The sequence below is a fragment of the Caloenas nicobarica genome, chromosome 8 (genome assembly GCF_036013445.1).
Source record: "Caloenas nicobarica isolate bCalNic1 chromosome 8, bCalNic1.hap1, whole genome shotgun sequence".
NCBI classification, from domain to species: domain Eukaryota; kingdom Metazoa; phylum Chordata; class Aves; order Columbiformes; family Columbidae; genus Caloenas; species Caloenas nicobarica.
This window is the reverse complement of record NC_088252.1, coordinates 6,136,000-6,159,910: the sequence shown is the minus strand read 5'-3', so window position 1 is coordinate 6,159,910 and position 23,911 is coordinate 6,136,000. Positions and strand designations below refer to the sequence as shown.

The 23,911-nt window shown below is 47.5% G+C and overlaps 1 protein-coding gene across 1 annotated transcript in view; it reads left to right on the top strand.

The window, feature by feature from the left end:
* ARHGEF4 (Rho guanine nucleotide exchange factor 4) overlaps positions 1–21,699 on the top strand; it is a 225,812-nt gene extending 204,113 nt beyond the window's left edge. The window contains exons 9-16 of the mRNA XM_065639832.1: positions 4–183; positions 808–1,040; positions 2,350–2,479; positions 3,376–3,507; positions 4,462–4,705; positions 5,414–5,491; positions 6,714–8,913; positions 19,201–21,699. Of these exons, the coding sequence (XP_065495904.1) occupies positions 4–183; positions 808–1,040; positions 2,350–2,479; positions 3,376–3,507; positions 4,462–4,705; positions 5,414–5,491; positions 6,714–6,871 (1,155 nt within the window). The 3' untranslated portion in view covers positions 6,872–8,913; positions 19,201–21,699. The remainder of the gene's footprint in view (positions 1–3; positions 184–807; positions 1,041–2,349; positions 2,480–3,375; positions 3,508–4,461; positions 4,706–5,413; positions 5,492–6,713; positions 8,914–19,200) is intronic.
* The last annotated feature ends 2,212 nt before the right edge of the window (positions 21,700–23,911 follow it).

Here is a 23,911-nt window from a genome sequence, read left to right as displayed (position 1 = left end):
TAGGGTTACATTAAGCAGTGCCGCAAAAGAGCTGACATGTTTACAGAAGAGCAGCTGAAGACAATCTTTGGGAATATTGAGGACATCTACAGGTGCCAGAAGAAATTTGTTAAAGCACTAGAGAAGAAATTCAACAAAGACCACCCACATTTGAGTGAGGTCGGCTCATGCTTCTTGGAATATGTAAGTAAATTTGACTTCATGCGAAAGTGGTGGCTGAGTGTGGATTAAGTCAGAGGAAATAGAAAGTGATTTGACAGAACTGAAGCTTTGTTTAAAAAAACCCACCCCACCAAATTAAACACCACCGGCACCACCCCCCTGTTCAACCCCTACCCACCTCCCAACCAAACATCCTCTAGTTCTTGTGGTTGTAGAAAGAACATTTTCAAAGTGTCTCAGCTCCCGAGCACTATACTCCCTGCCAGACCACACTACTTTAGGCAAAAATGCAGGAAGATTCCAAAGCCTCGAGCTGGACCTGAGTTTACAGCTATGGCATTTTGAGGTCAGTGCAGGATCAGCAACTGCTGACCCAGTCATGAAAAACATTCAGCTGAGCACAGGCCAGAATATGTGGAAACGTCTCGTTCTCTCAGATAAGCTGCACGTGCTGTAACGTGTAAAATAGGCTGCCCATCCCCAGCCGTAGGTCTCCCGGCTTCAAAGTCTGTGGAGGATAGAAATTACCAGACAGCCCCATGAGACACAGGAGCGGTACCTACCCAGGGAACTCACACAGAGCAGTTGGAGCCAGGCCATCACCCTAAAGAACACGGACAGTAAACCCCTTCATTTCCCTTGCAGCAAACAGAGTTTCAGATATATTCGGAATACTGCAACAACCACCCCAACGCCTGCATGGAGCTCTCCCGCCTCACCAAAGTCAACAAGTACGTCTACTTCTTCGAAGCCTGCCGCCTGCTGCAGAAGATGATCGACATCTCTCTGGATGGGTTTCTGCTGACTCCTGTGCAGAAAATCTGCAAATATCCACTGCAACTGGCTGAACTGCTCAAATACACCAACCCCCAACACAGGTAGGTCAGCATGGTGGGGAGGGAAGGAGCGAGACTGACCTCGTGGAGATGGACTAATGCAGAATCGTGTATTGAGGGCAGCTTGCCAAGAGCAGCCCATACCACAGTTCTTCTGTATTACTTTGTAGAAACCAGGAAAAAAAAAGGTATTTTTCTATCAAATACATCATTTTCCATTACAGTAGTATTGGGCTTTCCTGTCTGTTACAGATCTGGAGTTGCAAGGTCTGCCTTACAATGGTAGTTTTCTGTTTTATTTGCCCCACATATCTGTGATACTAGCACATACATACTTTGGAGTTAAGTGTTTCTTGTGGTAGTGTTGAAAAACTTTGCCTCCAAAAGCACTGGTTGAATATACTCAAAAATGTCCATGTTGTGCCCCACAGCAGTCAAGCCATGCACACTTGCTGCCTCTTCAACAGTAGCTCAAAACCGCCAAATTCATTGCTCCATTTCAGGGTGAAGGCACTGCCCTTGTCTCAAATAACTGCCACTTAATCAAGCATTTGAAATAATTAGCTACAGAAATAAAACAGGAAAAAAATCTGTATTAAAGGAAAGTGTTGATATTGGTCCGTTGTGGCTTGACTTAATTGTACCTTCCTCATTACAGCACTGGTATTTCTCAGGATGGTTTTGAGCATGTCTTATTAAATCTATAAGCATGTTGTTCTCAAGCTGCCCTCTTAACAGAAAGCTCTTTAACACAGTACACAGATGTTTTGAAAATTGTGTTAGACAAGTTGTGCAGAACAGCTCCTTCCCAGCTACACGAAACTCGGCAGAAGTAGCTGTTGACAGCAGATGGTGCGTGGGGGAGGGCGGATCAGCTTCTGTCCTACCCGTCCAGATAAACCATTGGCTCCTGTTTGAAATGAAGCCAGTTATTGCTGAGCTGCCTTATCTGTGCATGACAGAATCAGTCCCTGTACAAAAACGGTGCCACTATTAATGTATTGTATAATGTGGAAATGAAATAAGGTTTGAGAAGCCGTGGAGATTCTTCCAGCAACTTGTATTTACACTTCTGTGGTTGAATTTGGCTGCTTACCCCCCCGCCTTCCAGAAATTGGGCCTGGATTTGTTACAAAGCTGTAATCTGGTGCCTCTAAACCAGCACACGTCTGAAAGGCTGCCCACAGAAACACGTACCTCTCGCTTCCAGTCTAAAACAGCTGGGGTAGAACTGCGAGTGGAACTCTTATTTTCTGCTCTCCAGTGCTAAACCACACTAGACTGCACTCCTTGCAGTGCAGGTACAAGCACGTGTCATTTCGCCATGCCTAACATCTCTGCTCTACCGTAGGGATTTTAAAGATGTCGAAGCTGCCTTAAATGCCATGAAGAACGTTGCTCAGCTCATCAATGAGAGGAAGCGGCGGCTGGAGAACATTGACAAGATCGCTCAGTGGCAGAGTTCAATAGAAGACTGGGAGGTAAGAGAGTTAGCTCCCCATAAACTGAATGTTCTGGGTTGCTCTTCTCCCCCTCCAGCTTCTACCTGCAGCAAGGTCTTCATAAGGATTAGTATCTAGTCCTGCCTCAGTTCTGCTGCCCCTCTTTGAGTGGTTCTTTTTCTGTTTGTTTAAATAGACGTGGATCTTTTAGTACAACTGAAAAGGTCTAGCATCTAACTCAGCTAGACCAGCTGCCTTTGCATGTTCCGTGGGATTTTTGCTCCCCATTTTCCTTGCAGAGTAAAATTCACACGTAGGTTAGTAAAATTCTATTATTTTCCTTTTGGCCCCCATTTTATCTTGAGTGATTTCAAACTCTCAAGATGGTCAGAATTACTCCTTAATGTTTAATGAGCCACGTTATTCTTGCAGAAAGGCAAGCTCTGATATAGTGACAAAGGACGGCAAGGTGCCCTGTAGACTCAATTAAAAAAAAAAAAAGCTAAATAAAAGAAAGAAAACTACTAATTTTCTAAATCCTAGACTCATAAAACCAGACTGTCTCCCTCCCCGAAGATGTCAGGCTAAATTCTCAGCTCTCTGCTTATGTGCCTCCTCTAATGTCAGGGATGGATGAGCTCTCCTGAGCAGACTCCCTGGAAAAGGAGATTTTTTTTCATTTAACACACTGTTGTTCTTATCAAATTCAGTTCCCATTCCCGGAGTGCCAAGGGCACAGTGTGTCCCTGATGTGACAAGGACTGTCCTCCAGCACAAAGGCTCCTGCTCATTCCCAGAGGAGAGTTTTGCCAGCAGGAATTCAGGCCCCACAGATCCCTCAGCCAAGCCGAGGTTCTCCTGCGAGACTACAGCCTTATTTCTTCTCCCCTGCTTTCAGATGGCTGAGACCAACCTGTTCTTTGTGCTGTTCTCAGGGTGAAGATGTCCTAGTCAGAAGCTCCGAACTCATCTATTCCGGGGAATTAACAAAAATCTCCCACCCTCAAGCCAAGAGCCAACAGAGGATGTTCTTCCTCTTCGATCACCAGCTGGTCTGCTGCAAGAAGGTAACCTTGCTAGCCAGGCGCAAATGCTCTCTATTATAATGCTAAAGAATTTGAGTAAACTCCCTTGCTGCCCCTTTGTTTCCTTAGTACCTATTGGCATCTCATGTGCTTCTGCCACAGAGATTTTTTTTTTAATGTGTGTTTGTTGCTGTCTTTCCTCAGACGGTCTGGTGTGCTCTGTGCACCTGACCACAGCAATAACTACAGGAACTAACTACTGACCTTGTTCTTATAGCAAGAGAGGAAAGCATCGCGCTGCTTCTCGGGTTAGTGTATGGGTTTATTCTACACAACTCAAGTAGAAGCATTGTCACCCATTTTCTTTTAAATGTTTTCTTTCAACTGCACTTCCATGTGAGAATAATATCGTATTCAGAAGGTAACTGCAGCTTTGATGAAGAGCTGTGAACCTTGACGGTCAATAAGAACATATTAACATATTCTATAAGTTTGTAAGTACAGGCCATGCTATTTTTCATGACCTAAGTAATAAAATAAATCTTCCTTTGTAGGGCAAATGAAAGGTATCTTCCATTGGAATTTTTTTTGCATAATCTGTGGCATACAGGTAGCTCCACCTAACTTAGCCCTGAGACCCTCACTGTTTCATCACTGCTCTCAAATTTATTTTTCATTGTCAACACAAAAAACAAAAGCTAATTAGGAGGTTTTTGCCTTTCTAACTGGGACTGTAGATTTCAAATACTATTTTCTGACACTGGGTTAATGAGGATTTGGGATCATGTGCGATACCACAGGCTTGCCTCTCATTCAGGGCAGCTGATATCCCACAGTGGCAGACACCAGCCTCTGCTGACCCACCACTAGAAGAAACCATGCAATTCCTCTCAGTGCCAGTGGTGTCAGCAGGAGTTTGCCCTCCAGCATATGAAAGAAAGTGAATGTTTAAGAAAGGGACAGGAAACAGTAATGTCTGTGTGTTCTCTCTTACAGGACCTTCTGCGTCGGGACATCTTGTATTATAAGAGTCGGATCAACATGGATGATATGGAAATACTGGATGTAGAAGATGGGAAGGACAAGGACTTCAATATCAGTGTGAAAAATGCATTTAAGTTGCACTGCCGAGACACTGAGGAAGTCCACTTATTCTGTGCAAAAAAGCCTGAGCAGAAACAGCGCTGGCTGAAGGCATTTGAGAATGAAAGGAGACAGGTTCAGCTTGACCAAGAGACAGGTATGCATAGAATAATGCTGGGAGGCATTGTTTTCTGTGTGTTTGGTGTTTCGTTTTTTTTTTTAGCTACCAGCCAATGTGTAAGAGTGGAAGGGAAGAAGCCAGTCCAGCTCTGGGCTGCTGAACTGCACATTCTGAATTAAGCTGTGCAATTGGGGGCGGAAACACCCAAAAACCCAGCCAAACCAAAAAAACCCCGCCAAACCAAAAAAACCCCCACCCATTCCACACACTGCAGTATGTTCTCAGGGAAGCCGATGTAGCTTTAATGAGTTCAGGCAGCGCTGACCAAATAGTCAATACATTATATACAGCTTCATTATTTTACAGTATATTGTGAATGCCCAACTTAGCAATATCTATGCAAAAACACATTCAGTCAAGGGTTCTTGTGAGAGAAAGTTTTCATTGCTTTGTCCAAATGCTGCCTAATTCAGACTTGTGATCTAATGACATTTGAACCATGGCTGGTCTGGCTTTTTCACCCAGCAGAGTGCGGGGGGCGAGGGCTGATAGTAAACCTTGTGTGAAGGGAAGGGCAGAGCTGTGCAGCGCAGCACAGGCTGGGGGCAGCAGTATGTGCCCCTTCACCTTTGGGAGTAATTTCAGCTTGTGACCTCTCACCTCAGGCATTTTCTGACCCGTATTTCCCATGAGATACAAAATGAGGACCTGCTGCTGACATACAGATTCTATTTTATCTTCAAGGTTTTTCGATCACAGAGGTGCAGAAGAAACAAGCCATGCTGAACGCCAGCAAGCAACACCACACCGGGAAGCCGAAGGGTGAGTCACACCTGAACATATACAGGGTGGAAGGGTGGTTCTACATTTACTATGTGGGAATAGTTTCAATGAAGTGGCATTAACAAACTCTTGAGGCAGCCAGATGGCGAGCTCTTATGTGACAATCCGCAGTGTAGTTCTTGTTAGATTCAGATGGCTGGAGTCAGGAAACTGTTCCTAACGGCAGGAGAGCTGCTTTGTGCCGTATCATTGAGCACTGTGCCAGAAACCACAAGCTGGCAGCTTCCATTCAAAGGCTAGTTCACAGCCTCACCCTAGAAGCCAGGCTCTCCGAGGCGTATGGCATTCCCTGTGCAAAAAACCAAGGTTAAGTTCTGTAGTAATCCTGGTGATGCAAAGAGGCTCATAGAAGTCACTGCAGCAGGACTATTTGTGCCTGGGCAGTTGTGCCTGTGGAAAATGCTTTGAAACCTGTGATTCTGGCAGAATTCCATGGGCAGGTACCACACTCGTTGACAGAGCTGTCTGTTAAACCTTTGAGAGACAAGGAAGATTTAGCAGCAGCCAGGGGAGCGTGAAGTCAAGCAACAGAAAGGAAGGTTGCTGTGCCTGCAGCACTGTCAGCTGAAGATTCCTGCTACCCCATTTTGTGACGCCACCACTCCCTTAATATCCAGAGGAAGAGATGTCACTTGTTTTCCGCTGGACCCACAGAAAGGCAACTGCTTCCCTTGGTGGTACCAGCCAGCAGGTAAATCCCAGCCAACTCACCTGTAAGACAGCTTGGATAAATTTCAGTATAAGTCAGAAGTAAGATTTGGCCGCAGAAGGAAGTGTAGGAGGCCAGAGCTCTCTAATAGAGCAAAGCCCTCGGGGCGAAGCAGCACAGGAGACCCCCACAAACTGGCCCTGCCTGCAGGCTGGGCACTGGCCGTTAGGACTCAGAAATCCAGTGCAGGAGGCTGTAACAGGCAAGAGACGCATGCACATCAGCTGCTTCTCCCAGAACAACCAAAGGCACAAGCTAAGTTTGTCACTAATGACAAGCTGCAGCTGTTTAGCCCCACAGTTGTGTGACAGAACACCTGTCAGTTATGCTGCGCACTTCTGGGACTTCCACAGCATCACCTCTAATCCTAAAAAGCAGAGCTGAAACTAAGGGCAATGCTAAGGCAAACCCAGCTCGCATACCTGCAGCTTTAACAGGGACTGGGAAGGGAGCCGTGCTCAACTAACCTGCTTCCCCATCTCCTCATCGCAGCTGTCACCAGGCCGTACTATGACTTTCTGATGCGTCAGAAGCATCCCACCCTGCCTACCACGCTCCCTCAGCAGCAAGTCTTCATGCTGGCAGAGCCCAAGCGCAAGCCCTCGAACTTCTGGCAGAACATCAGCAGGCTGACGCCCTTCCGGAAATAAGGGCAGCCCGTGTTTGTGCCTGAACCCCTTCTGAAAAAGCACTTTATCCATCAGTCCTGGGAGCTGGAGCCCAGGTTCTTCCAATCCTTTGTTTACAGAGGATGGCACAGGTGCTCCTGCCTTCCCTATTTATTTTGCAGACCGACTGACTGCACTGGCTCTGAGGTGAGACACTGCGTGTGTGCTTGCACATGTGTGCATTTGTGCCAGCCCTGTCGAGTCAGCCTTGCACAGTGCCCAAGAGGCAAACTTCCCAGAAGAGTTCACAGCAGGGAGCCTGACATGTTTCATCTGGAAAGATTTTGCTTGTCAGCTGTGCTTGGACTCGCTCCTTCCCGCCGTGAACACTCGTGCTGCCTGGCAGCTGTTGGCAAGGAGATGGCAGCTGGGACACCTGACATGCTCAGAACAGCAGTTCAGAGCCACTGACATGATACATTTTCCTTGGATAAACCCTTCTGCTTTCTGCCCACCCCCACGCCCCCGTTCCTCAAAGACATGATCCTCCTACACATGTCTAACTAAGTCGTTTAGCCCTTGCAGGCACTCAGACCAGACAACAGTGAGTATTGCACTGTGACCTTTTTCTTTCCTTTAGTTCAACACCACTGATGAACTACATAGTACGTGAAACTGTGCCAATGAACCTGCAGCATGAGTCAAGTTCAAGAATCTCTCTAGTGGGTTTGAGTTACGTAAGTTAGAGAAAAATGTGCCTAATTAATACTGTACTCAGTTCCTTAGAGTCTCGTCTCTCCATTGTTCTGCCATATCTCCTGGCCAATGAAAATGCTCATTGTTTGTAATGTGTTTATTTATGGTAAAAAATCAGAACCGTGTATTTTCTAAGTCTGTAATTGTTCTTGTCAGATGTTGTTAACTTGATGCCTGTTTTGTCTGTTTTATTATTTTTTTTTAAGAAAGGTCAACATTTGCAAACCTAGCTCCCAGAAGTCAGAGTCTACAGTTCAAATACAAAAGACTAAAACCAGAGTGGTTATGCAAACTGCCACAGATCCTCAATTTAGGGAGTATTACTGCAGGTTTTTGACACCCTGGAAAAAAATGGAAAGCCACTTCAAAACCAACTAAATTTGGCACTAAGAGCCTCACTTGTAGTACCCAAGTTTCAAACTGTGGCCAAAAATAATCAATTTAAACTTTGTTTAGCAAAAGGAAAGATTTGCCTTACCATAGTGTGAGATCAAAGCCATACTGACCAAGTTCCCTAGCTTAGGAGGTCTTGTGACATTGCTGTGAGCACTGTCTGCAGAGCGCAGAAGTCCAGTGTTTGTTGATGCTGTAGCTGACCAAAGGCTGGTCATCCAGGGATATCTGAATTCAGTAGCATGTACAAAGTCATTCTTGCACTATTATCTTCCCCCCAGAACAGGGGCAACATCTAATTTCATAAAGAAACTTGTAAAAGCAACTCTCAGCCTGTGTATGTCTCCAATGTGTCTATCTGTGTGAATGTGTTTCTCTTTAAGTCAAAGATTTTGCTCTTGCAGCTTAAAAAAACCCCCACCCACTAATCAGTAGAAGTGCTACAAGAAGGTTACCCTCAGCAAAGCCATCCTTTGGCTGGAAGACTGGTGAAGCAGAGACCGTACTGGAGACACGCTGGTCACTTAGAATACTGGTCAAGGTTAGCAAGTCACCAGCACCTGAATTCTTGCTAGTTACTGAAACGGAAAACATGTCTAGGAAACATCGAAAAAGCTGCAGGGGATGCTCAAGCCCACTTTGAACAGTACGGAATTAAAGGAACAGCAAACACCAAGAAGAAACATACTTGAAAGAGAACCCAGCTGCTCCTCCTGGGCCCTGCCCATCTGCCCAGCCTGTTCCGCATGTGTCTTCTGGGAAAACAGCTCTGTGCTCAGCAGCGAGGCAGTCCATGCAGTCCTACAGAATGGTGACTAAAAAAACCTACCAAAAAAAAAAAAAAAACCACCACGCAAAAAACTTTACTGAGCTAATGTGAACATAGAAATGGTGCTTCGCAAAGCTGGGGCTTTACCTGCAGCCCGTTCCCACAGGTAGACCAATGTGAGCATAACACCCTTCTTTTTTGGAACAATAAACATTCACCCACCAACAAGCTTAAGCTTTTGCACCTGTGCACACACACAGACACACATGCACTGACACTCACCACAGACACACACCCCCGCACCCACAGTCTCTCTTACTCACACTCACCCAGTCTCTCCCTCACTCAGACACACACACTCACTCAGACACACTCTCTCTCTGACTCACATTCACACACTCACACTCTCAGACACACTCACTCTTTCACTCACTCAGACACACTCTCTCACACACTCTTACTCCCTCCCACATACACACACACACTCTTTCACTCACACACTCACACTCTTTCACTCACTCTCAGACACACACACACTCGCACTCTCAGACACACACACACTCGCAACTCTCAGACACACCCCCACACACTCTCAGACACACCCCCACACTCTCAGACACACTCACACCCACACTCTCAGACACACACACCCACACTCTCAGACACACACACCCACACTCTCAGACACACACACCCACACTCTCAGACACACACACACACGCACACTCCCACACTCTCAGACACACTCTCACACACAATCACAGACACACTCGCACACACTCTCAGACACAGTCGCACACACTCTCAGACACACACACTCAGACACACACAGTCGCACACACTCGCACACTCTCAGACACACACTCTCTCACACACACTCACTCTCACACACACACACTCTCACTCTCAGACACACTCTCACGCACACTCTCACTCTCAGACACACAATCACACTCTCTCACACTCTCACTCTCAGACACACAATCACACTCTCTCACACTCTCAGACACACTCACTCTCACAGACTCCCTCTCACACTCTCTCTCACATGCACACTCTCAGACACACAGTCGCACACTCTCAGACACACACACGCACACTCTCAGACACACACACACGCACACTCTCAGACACACACTCTCTCACACTGTCAGACACACTCTCTCAGTCTCAGACACACACACAGTCACACACACTCTCAGACACACACACTCGCACACTCAGACACACACACTCGCACACTCTCAGCCACACACGCACACACAGTCGCACGCTCTCAGACACACACTCTCAGACACACTCACACTCTCACACTCACTCTCAGACACACTCACACTCTCACACACACTCACACTCAGACACAAAATCACTCTCTCTCACACTCTCAGACACACTCACTCACACACACACTCTCAGACACACACGCACTCACACTCACTCTCAGACAGACACGCACACACACACACTCTCACTCACACACCCAGACTCACACTCTCAGACACACACGCACACACTCAGACACACACTCTCTCACACTGTCAGACACACTCTCTCAGTCTCAGACACACACACAGTCACACACACTCTCAGACACACACACTCGCACACTCAGACACACACACTCGCACACTCTCAGCCACACACGCACACACAGTCGCACGCTCTCAGACACACACTCTCAGACACACTCACACTCTCACACTCACTCTCAGACACACTCACACTCTCACACACACTCACACTCAGACACAAAATCACTCTCTCTCACACTCTCAGACACACTCACTCACACACACACTCTCAGACACACACGCACTCACACTCACTCTCAGACAGACACGCACACACACACACTCTCACTCACACACCCAGACTCACACTCTCAGACACACACGCACACTCTCAGACACACACTCTCTCACACTGTCAGACACACTCTCTCAGTCTCAGACACACACACAGTCACACACACTCTCAGACACACACACTCGCACACTCAGACACACACACTCGCACACTCTCAGCCACACACGCACACACAGTCGCACGCTCTCAGACACACACTCTCAGACACACTCACACTCTCACACTCACTCTCAGACACACTCACACTCTCACACACACTCACACTCAGACACAAAATCACTCTCTCTCACACTCTCAGACACACTCACTCACACACACACTCTCAGACACACACGCACTCACACTCACTCTCAGACAGACACGCACACACACACACTCTCACTCACACACCCAGACTCACACTCTCAGACACACACGCACACACTCAGACACTCTCAGACACACACGCACACTCACATACTCTCAGACACGCACACTCTCAGACACGCACTCACACGCACACACACACTCTCAGGCACACACACACTCTCAGGCACACACACACTCTCAGGCACACAGGCACGCACACTCTCACTCTCTCAGACACAATCGCGCACACACACACACACCCCCCGCCAGACACACACACACACCCAGACACACCTAGACACACACGCACACCCACACACTCTCAGGCACACACAGACACACTCACACTCTCAGGCACACACACACGCACACTCTCACACTCTCAGACACACGCACACACTCTCAGACACACGCACACTCTCTCAGACACACGCACACTCTCACTCTCACACACGCACGCACACTCTCAGACGCACACACACACACAGATGCACACTCTCAGACACACACGCATGCACACTCCCACACTCTCAGACACACACGCACGCACACTCTCAGACACACGCACTCTCACGCACACTCTCAGGCAGGCACGCACGCTCTCAGGCACACACGCACTCCCATACTCTCAGACACACTCTCACACTCTCAGACACACACGCACACACACTCTCAGACACACAATCACGCTCTCTCACACACTCTGACACACTCACTCAGACACTCTCTCTCTCGCACACTCTCTCACTCTCAGACACATGCGCACACTCTCAGACACACAGTCGCACACTCGCACTCACACTCTCAGACACACTCGCACTCACACTCTCAGACACACTCGCACTCACACTCTCAGACACACTCTCAGGGGCACACACACGCACACTCTCACTCTCTCAGACACACACGCACACACACTCTCAGACACACTCTCAGGGGCACACACACGCACACTCTCACTCTCTCAGACACACACGCACACACTCACACTCTCAGACACACTCAGACACACACACTCTCAGACACACACATGCACACTCTCAGACACGCACGCACTCAGACACACACACACACGCACACACACTCTCAGGCACACACGCACGCACACTCTAACTCTCTCAGACACAATCGCACACACACACACCCAGACACACGCACACTCTCAGGCACACACAGACACACACACTCACACTCTCAGACACTCAGACACACAGACACAATCACTCTCTCTCACACTCTGACACACTCACTCTGACACACTCACTCTGACACACTCACTCTGACACACTCTCAGACACACTCGCACTGACACACTCGCACTGACACACTCGCACTGACACACTCTCAGACACATTCGCACTCACACTCTCAGACACATTCGCACTCACACTCTCAGACACACTCGCACTCACACTCACACTCTCAGACACACACACACTCTCACACTCTCAGGGGCACACACGCACACTCACACGCACACTCTCAGACACACACTCTCAGAGACACACACACACTCTCAGACACACTCTCAGGCACACACGCCCGCACACTCTCACTCTCTCAGACACACACGCACACACACTCTCAGACACACACTCTCAGACACACTCACTCTCAGACACACTCACTCTCACGCACACTCTCAGGCAGGCACGCACGCTCTCAGGCAGGCACGCACGCACACACTCACTCTCTCAGACACAATTGCACACACACACACACACACACTCTCTCTCAGACACACACAGACGCACACACACACTCAGACACACAGGCACACCCCCACACACACACACTCTCAGGCACACCCCGACACACACACACACACTCAGACACACAGGCACACCCAGACACACTCACACTCTCAGGCACACCCAGACACAGACACGCACACTCTCACTCTCACACACGCATGCACACTCTCAGACGCACACACACACTCAGACGCACACTCTCAGACACACACGCATGCACACTCCCACACTCTCAGACACGCACACTCTCAGACACGCACTCACACGCACACACAGACTCTCAGGCACGCACACTCTCAGGCACACCCAGACACACACTCACACTCTCACACACGCATGCACACTCTCAGACGCACACACACACTCAGACGCACACTCTCAGACACACACGCATGCACACTCCCACACTCTCAGACACACACGCACACACACACTCAGACACACACAGTCGCACACTCTCAGGGGCACACACGCACACTCACACGCACACTCTCAGACACACACTCTCAGAGACACACACACACTCTCAGACACACTCTCAGGCACACACGCACACTCTCAGACACATGCGCACACTCTCAGACACACAGTCGCACACTCACTCTCAGACACACTCGCACTCACACACTCTCAGACACACGCACACTCTCAGACGCACACACGCACTTACACTCACACTCTCAGACGCACACACGCACTTACACTCACACTCTCAGACAGACACGCACACACTCACACTCATTCTCAGACACACTCACACTCTCAGGCACACTCACACTCTCAGGCACACTCACACTCTCAGGCACACTCTCAGACACACTCTCAGACACTCACACTCTCACTCTCACACTCTCAGACACTCACACACTCTCAGACACTCACACACTCACTCTCGCACTCTCAGGCACACACGCACTCTCAGGCACACACGCACACTCTCACACTCTCAGACACACGCACACAAACACTCTCTCAGACACACATGCGCACACACACACTCACACTCTCAGGCACACACGCCCGCACACTCTCACTCAGACACACACGCACACACACTCTCAGGCACACACAGACACACACGCACACTCACAGGCACACACAGACACACCCAGACACACTCACACTCTCAGACACACCCACACACACTCTCAGGCACACACAGACACACACGCACACTCTCACACTCTGAGGCACACACACACGCACACACTCACACACTCTCAGATACACACACACACTCTCAGACACACACTCTCACTCTCTCAGACACTCTATCAGACACACACACGCACACACATTCAGACGCACACACTCACGCACTCTCAGGCACGCACACACACACTCACACTCTCAGACACACACGCTCAGACTCTCAGACACACGCACACTCGCACACTCTCAGGCACACACAGACACACACACACTCAGGCACACACACACACGCACACTCTCACACATGCACACACACACTCACGCACTCTCAGGCACACGCGCGCGCACACACACACTCTCAGGCACACGCACACGCGCACACTCTCAGGCACACACACACTCAGGCACACACACACACGCACACTCTCAGGCACACACACACATGCACTCTCACACTCTCAGGGGCACACACACACTCACACTCTCAGGCACACGCACACTCTCACACTCTCAGACACACGCACACTCACAGACACACACACTCACACTCTCAGAGACACATGCGCACGCACACACACTCTCAGACACACACGCGCATGCACACACACTCTCAGACACACAGAGACAGACACGCTCTCAGACACACACACTCTCACACTCAGACAGACCCATAGACTCAGAGACACTCACTCGCTCACTCTCTCTCTCCCACAGACACACTCCGACACACACACTCTCTCACTCTGTCTCACACACGGACACACTCTGACACACACACTCACTCCGACACACACTCAGACACAGACACACTCTCACACACTCAGACGCAGACGTGTGCACGCACAGACACATGCGTGCACAGACACACGCGCGCACACTCAGTCTCTCCCTCACTCAGACACACACACACTCACAGTCTCACTTGTACGCTCCCATGGTAACTCACACTCATACTCACATGGACACACACACAGACACACTCATGCGGACACTCACAGATACAGTTAAACACTCTCACTTGCACTGACACTCACACTGATACTCACAATTACACTCAGACAGACACTGACACACACGTTGTGACTCACACATTCATACTCGGACACACAGACACTCACACTCATACTAACACCGACACACTGTACACACAGACACTCACATTCATACTAACACCGACACACTGTCACTCACACTCAGACACACACACGGTCACTTACAAGCATACTCAGACTCTCATTCAGGTGAGCACACTCACATGGACACTCCAACACTCAAACTCATGCTCGCACTCACACGCACATGGTCACTCACACAGACAGTCATACTCACACGAACACTCACACTCAGACTGTCACATTCACTCATACACTCCCCACTGACACATGCACTCACCAGGGTCATTAACACTCACTCATACTCAGGGATACTCACATTCATGCTCACACTCACACGGACACTCGCATTCATGCTGTAACTCACACTCACTCAGACACTCATACTCTCACTCACATGGTCACTCGGACACACATTCACGGACACTCACACTCATACTTACGTGGTCAGTCACACGCATACACTCGGACACTCACACCACTCACACTCGCACAGACACTCATACACACACTCACACGGACACTCACACATACACTCACTCTCACACAGACACTCACATTTATACTCACAAGTATGCTCCCATGTGGACACACTGACACACACATTCACAGACGGTCATTCGTGGACACGGACGCACACATTCACAGACACTCATATGGACACACACACTCACACTCATACTCACACACAAGCACATAGACACTCACACTGACACATCATCACACACAGTCATACTCAGACTCTGACATGGTCACTCAGATGGACATTCGTGGACACTCACTCCGACACTCAGACTGTCACGCTCGTACGCTTCCACTGACACTCTGACATTCACACGCACACTCACTCACATTCACACTGTAACTCACACTTGCACACACTCAAGGTCATTGACTCACATGGACACTCTCATACTCACCCAGATACTCACACCATCACTCACACTCAGACTCTCACTTATACTCACACAGTCACTCACACTCACTCGTACACTCTCTCTCTCATGTGGACACTTTCACATGTGGCCACACTCAGATACTCTCACATACACACTCACACGGACACAATGACACACAGGTGCAGACAAGCTTTCACTCACACTCACACAGACACACACTCACACTCTCACATATGTGCAAACACTCATACTCACAGGACACTCATACTCACGTGGACACACTCACAGACACACACTTAAAACACTCTCACATGCGGACACTCACACTGACACGCATACTCACGCACACGCAGACATTCACGCTTATAGACTCTCACACTCAGACAAGTGCACTCACACGGACACATACTGACACACACTCAGACTCACGCAGACACACGCGCAGACACTTTCACTCATACTCGGACACTCACACTAGGACACCCACACTGTTGTGGACAGACATGCTTATACACTCTTGCTCACACGCCACCACACTTAAGAGACTCACACTCACAGACAGTCGCACATCTCACGGACACTCCCACTCATACACGGACATGCACAGTCATATTCATGCCAATACTCACACTCATATACTGACATGGACAGCCACTCACATGGACAGTCATGCAGAAACACATTCATACTCACACCCAGGCAGACACTCACACGTTCACTCATACACACACACACACACTCATGACAGTGCTCACACTCACGTGGACACACACTCATACTCACACTCTCACTCATATGGTCACACTCATATACTCACACTCAGACTCTCACTCATACTCACACCATCACTCACACAGACACCGACACTCACGCTTCTGCACTCTCACTCGCACTCATGCAGACGCTCACAGAGACACACTCATACTCAGGCAGACACACTCACGCGCGCGCACACACTCACACGGTGACACTCACACTGTTGTGGACACTTACACACTCACGTTCACGCCAACACACTTAAGAGACTCGCACTCAGAGTCACACTTAAACACCCACACTCAGGCGGACACTCACACTTTCATTCATACTCGCACTCAAATGGAAACTCATACAAACACACTCATGTGGGCACTCACACTAACAGACACACACTCACAGACCCTCACACTTATACACTCTCACACTCATGCAGACACTCGCACTCCCAGTCACACTCATTCACTGATGTGGATGCTCAGTGACAGATACAATCTCACACTCTCGGGGACACACTCATACTCACAGGGACACTCCTGCTCACAGAGACAGACACACATACACACACTTGCTGACACACCCATACTCTCTCACACTCTCAGTCACAGACACACTCAGGTACCCCTCACTCTCACACAGGCGGACACACACTCATACTCGCAGTGATACTTACACTCACATGCTCACACAGGCAGACACACACCCACTCTCACTCACACTCACTGGTGCACACACACACACATACAGACTCTCAGACGGATGCTCCCTCACAGATGGACACACACTCACTCACTCATACAAAGCCAGAAACGCACACCCACCCGCCCCAACTCATCCCCACACACAGACATGCACACTAACAGACACCCCACCCCAGACACTCACACCCACACACACATATGGACACACTCATCCACTCACACTGATACATCAACACACGCACAGATACGCAGACATGCAGATGCACACGCAGACACACACACACACGCAGGGCGCGCACACACAGATGAGTGCACATGCAGAGACACATCCACCCCACCCCCCCAAGACACACACACGCAGACATGCACACACAAGCACATGTGCACGTGCAGACATGCGCACACAGACACACACACAGCCATGCGCGGGCACACTCACGCAGATGCATGCACTGACACGCAGACACATGCACACAGACACAAACGCACACGTGCAGACACACACTTGCACAATGACACAGACATGCACAGTGACACACACGCTCTCAAACACGTAGACTGACATGCAGTAGGCAGCTATGGACACACAAGGAGACACATTCACAGAGACGTGCACAAATACGCGTGCAGCCACGCATACGCTGACACAGACACATGCACACACAGAGACAGACACTCACAGGCATGGAGACACATACACAGATGCATAGACACATGACTGCTCACACATGCACAGACACGCAGGCACACTGATATGCACACACACACTGACAGACGTACAGGCACACACACAGGCACAAAGCCAGGCAGACACACTCGCGCAATGACACGCACACACACATGCTCATACGCACACACATGCACTGATGCACATGCAGACACAGAAACGTGGTTACAGAGACCCATACAGACATACAAACACACACATGCACAGAGACACAGATGCACGCTCAGAGACACGCACACACACGTGGACACACAGATGGCCATGCGCACTCTCACCTTTCAGGGACTGTCCCAGTTCTTGCTTCCCGACTCTAAGCCATGATCCGAAGCCCCAGAGTTGCTGCTGCACTTCCCTGCGCAGGGCAGCACTCCCTGGGACACCACAGTATCCACGGGGCTCAATCACAGTTGCTGCATTCCCAGTCAGGACAGGGACAGTGAGGCGCAGCCAGCACCCTCGGTGACACGCGGCAATTGTGATGTCTGTGTTTACCCTACGTCTCTGCACCCTCCTGTCTGTATCCATGGCGTGTTTGTTTTAATTGGCCAGGAAAAAAATCTGTTGGCATAGAAATGATCCATTTTCTGAGCTTCTCAGCTTTGTAGTAAGTGGTGGGTGGGGGAGGTGCCAGGCTGGAAGGGACCCGAGGACAATTCTGCCCACAACACACACCCCCCTCTCAAAGCAAGACCAAATGTGAAGCTGCATCAGGTTCCTCATGGTCTTGTCCAGTTACTATCTATCCCTGTGTGCTCAAGGATGGAGACTCCCCCAAAACCTCTTTGGATCCCTGTTCAATACCTCACTGTCCCCATTCTGAAAATACATTCTTAGACATGTTCAAACTTTCCCTTGCTGCAGCTTCTGATGCATTTTTAATTTGTATGCTGCTTTATACACTCAACTTGACATCTACATTGGAGTCACTCCAGTATAAATCTGGAGCTATTCTGCTGAATGAAATGGGGTGGCAGTGGCCCTGTACCCTGAAGTGCAGCAGCAGTGACAGGCCATACAAAATGCTTCTGCCCTCCCCCACTAAAACACACAAACATTGGCTACTATTTATTGCTTGTGTAGCAATACTCTGAACAGTAAAGATGCATCGAATTATCACGTTATTTACTATCTTTTCCAGATCTTACTTCACATCTGACGAGTGCACAGAAATGATTTATAGAGACACTTTTTATAGAACTCCTTCTAAGTGCCAAACCAGACTTCACTGGCCAAACGGTGTACCTGTCAATGAAAAGTTCTTTATTTCTCTCTACTTGACTGCATAGCAGTACTCTTCCTAAAAAGCGTCTTCAGTTGGGATTCTAGTCTTGCGAGAAACATTTGGAGCTAGGATCCGATCCCCTATGCAAGACTGAAATCAGGGATAAAAGCTGATCACACTGAAGAGGTGGAAACCTTATAACACAGCAGGAGCAGTTACAGCAGTGGCACTATGAACAGGTAAGAATCAACCTCACTTTGCTCAACATACCTACCCATGCACCAGCATGTCAACAGACCACTTGGTAAATCTGAAAAGGATTTCACCGAGACATGCCATCCTTTGTTTTCTAGCCACCACTACTTCCCGATTCTTGAACCACAAAACCCATTATTTCCTGAACAAACTGTATCAAATAATGTGTAACCTCCATTGTTTTTAAATGATTAGACACTCAAAAGTCATCTCCTAAGTTACTGACTAAATTGTAAAATGTACCTGTGTTAGACAGTGGTGACAGACTAACCACCACTGAATTTCCCTTCTCTTCACCCTGGCATCTGGATTTTGAACAGAGTTACTCATAGTACTGTCAATTAAAATTATCAGGGAGAAAGCATGTGTAGGACAGGAAGCAGTTGTGTACACATTATGTAGAGTCACAAGGTCATCACCTAAACTCATAATAAAGGGGTTTTCTGGCATATGAACAACAGGTCAAGAACAGCTTTTGTCAAGCTTTCTGAGCTTAATGGACAACACAGTCTTACCAGATTCACAAGAAGAGTCCATTCTGTGCATGAATAAGAAGAGACATTGAGACTTCAGTACCCACTCCTCCTCCTCTGGAAATGGACCTTCTATATGCCCAGAAATGAAGATTTTCACACACAAAAAAGCAAGCCCCTGACGCGAGTCTCAACAGTACCAATCATTTTGGATTTCAGGGTAGAACCTACCTAATGAGTATGAAAAATACTTCTGCATTGAATTACGTAGAGGACAAGAAGATTTAATCCAGGGGTGGCCTAGGGTTTTTCAGGCGTTTTGACTGCATCTGTTTCCCCCCTTCTGTAGCTATCTGTTTAGGAAGCTTGTTGTGAAAAACAGCCATATTTCTTAATTAGTAAAATCTGCCCCAATTTCATTTGGACAAGTAAGACACAGACTTAACATAAAACATTTGAACAAATCAGAAGAATGATTTGCTGAAGCTACCAGTAAAATGAAGAGAACCAGTGGCTGCTAAATAATTTCGCTTCTGCTCTGACCAAAAAATTTTTTAAAATCTATTTTGAACTACTAGTTTGGAATAACTGTGGCAAGGTGAGCGTATACACTAGAAAAATACCTATGCTTCAACTTTTGATAACATCAAAACTAGTACAAACCATTTTTGTACTAAATCAAAATAACAAATAGATCAATTCCCATGACAGGTTTTGCCGTGTACCTGTTAACGAGGGCTATGGCATTGCAGCATGTGTTTGGACTGCAAACGTGGTACAGCAACTCCTAAAGCTTTAAGAACTGAGCTGTTCGCACTTTGTTCAACTGCTGGAGCCTCAGCCTGTACTTGCTGCTACTCAAAGTTTTACTAAAGCTAGCAGGACTTACCACTGCTGTTGACAGGGAGCGGTACCACATGGGTACCATCATAAGGTCTCAATGACGATGTCCTGTATCAGCTTACCAGTACAAAGTCCCTGTGCCCAGGGCTTCCAGACTAAGCAAAGCTGTAGGATCAGGTCTTCAGGTAAGTAATGGGTTAAAGAGTAATAGCTTTGGTGATCAACAGAAATTAACTGAAAAACTTTCAAGAGTTTTCAGATTATTTTAACCCACTGAAGTACAGTGATATTCACTTAGTTTGATAGTGCAGGGGAGGGAATCAATCTTTAAATGCAACTCTTCTCAGAGCTGAGCTAGTACTAGAAGGCAGTCAAAAAAGTGACACGTCAGAAGCCAGGATGCACCCCTGCATTCTTCTGGAGTGCTGCACAGATCATGGTGGAGTATCGGAGGACTGCCAAGCGCATGCTCAAGAAGAGCAGCACTTCACCTGCCTTTATATTCACAGCCACAAAGCTTCAGGCTCATGAGAGGCCACACAGCAGTCACAGCTTTCCCTGCCTTGGGATGGACACCACACTTCATTTCTCACCATGTCTCCCACATGTTCCCCTAACAACGAGATATATCACTAAAATCCCATGGCTTTGGCAGTACTGGTGGCTTTAGGAAAGATACAGGCTGCTTGTTCTTTTTGCGTAAGACTGCTGTCATTTTCCTCCTTGCAACTACACCACTCTTCTCTGCACGTTGTGAGCTTTTCTTTTGCACAACTTTGCCACCAAAGCAGCTCCCTGTTCTACAGCCCTTGCAAATGAAATACCTGTGATACTTGCCCCAGACTTGTGTACCTTTATGTGTGACTGTTTACATATGCATTTGTGAGATGGGAAATAAACAAGTTATCAACTTTACTCTTGTCTAATTCTGTAATCCTCCCATAAAACATTAACTACTGAGTATACAAAATACGCCTTTATATCTGCCATAATCAAATGGAGCTGCGTAACAGTATTATGCTTAAGAGTTCCATCTTTCCACACCTGCTGCTTCTCCCTTTTCTTAGAAGTAGCAGCCCGCCTGCACATCCATTTCCTAGGCTTGATAATGTTTGTGGGGTTTTTTTCTTTAACCTCCAGCAACCTGAAATAATACACTTGCTATCTAAATCACAGCATCAAGAAAAACCTTAACCCCATTTTCAGCGATGCCAGCATCCATTCACTGGAAAGGGTGCATTTGATCTCAGCTGTGAAGTTCACATGATCACAATTCTAACAATAAGGCTGGTAAAAGCAAAACTCTGGAAAGGTGTATTCTTCTGCCTTTCTGAAGCATCAATCTGTCCATGTATTTTACCTTGCCCAGAAAAGAACAAGCAATTGTAAAACACTACAAAATAGATTAATGTAGCCCAAAAATGAAGGTCCAGCTGCACTGATTTAAGCTGAGAGCTGGGCTGCTCAGTGCCAAGTTTTCTCTGTCAAGTTGGTGTTTCAAGTATTTTTTGGTCCACCAAGGTCTATAGCTATGAGTTACTTGTACCCATGAGGCTCAACAGTCTACGCTGTAGGTCTGCTGTTCCCTCCAACACTGACAATACAATTTCCCATGGCTACCAAAGACCTCTTACTGCTGTACAATTAAAAAAAAAAAAAATTAAAGTAGTCATATAGCCCCCATTCTATTCTGGATCACTAAGACAGGATAGCTAATAGCCTGATGGATTTTGAAACGAAATCTAGGAGAGCATTTAGGCTCCCCACAAGTCAGATGTTCTATCCATGTAATGCACCAACATCATCTTACCCCAGCACTATGACTGACATTTCCTACAAAGGAAAATTTCCAGCTAAATAATCATCAGTACATCACTCCCGATTCCAGGGGAACTCACCGACAAAACTATTTCTGTTACTTGACTCTGTCTACAGCGAGCTGTAGAGTTTAGAATCTACAGCAAGATGTTAGAAGCAGCAAACTTTCTTTTTGTCCATAATTAGTTACAGGAAAACTTGAAACTCAGAACTTCTTGCCATATTTCTGACAATCACCAAGTGAACAGTTACTTTTCTGGAAGGGGCTCTGGCTGTTACCAAGTGTTCAACGCTACCTCTAAAGTGAGGGGAATTCTTATAAATACATCTAACCTTTGTAGCAAATAACAGCCACTCACCAGCAAGTAAGTGGGAGAGTAGTATGCATCACGATGCCATTGCAAATCAATCCGGGAAGAGGAAAAATTAAACCATTAATGACCCACCATTTTGGTAGTTCCACAGACACATTTAAAACAAACACGCAAGAAACCTGATATACAGACTTAGAAGTTCAGTACCACCTTCTTATGAGTGTCAGATACAGTATAAAGTAATTTGTCACAATAGACCACCACCAGACCAGCTGCACCAGAATCCCCCTAACCCAAGAATGATCAGCATCATTGTAAAGACCAGCATTTCCCATTCATACGCTCCCAGATTCCAGCAACCCGCTGGTTAAGGATTACACATTTTCATCAGCTCCAATGATCTGCAAGAAAACCCCAAACTTACCTCCTTGTAAAATAAAAGTGATCCCAGAATAACTGGCCAGCAATTAACCCGAGGTAAAACACACTGAAAAAAAGTCTGTCCATGTGATTCCTAGTGCTTGGCTACTATTTCAGAAGCTGAACTACTTGACTGAACAACTAAAAACACCTGTAGCAATAATCTCGAAAACCAAATGCTTTTTCTACAGTTCGATGCAGTTATTGATGTTATGCCTTCCTCTTCCACACACATTACTTTCCACAGGAACATTACCAGGTAAGTTATTGTTGCTTCTGGAGACCTGCAATAAATTAAAATAGCTGGTTAGTTCAAGCATTATAAACCTGTCCCCTTCAAATATATATAGCTGCATTTTAACATTAGTGTCATTAATAGCCACCCACACTCTAAAGAAACTTGGTAATTATCTACACCTCACACCTACTCAATGCTTTTTCCTTCTGGCGAACACTCAAGACTCCGGTTTTTAACGGCTTTCTGCTCGAGGCCTGTCACCTCTG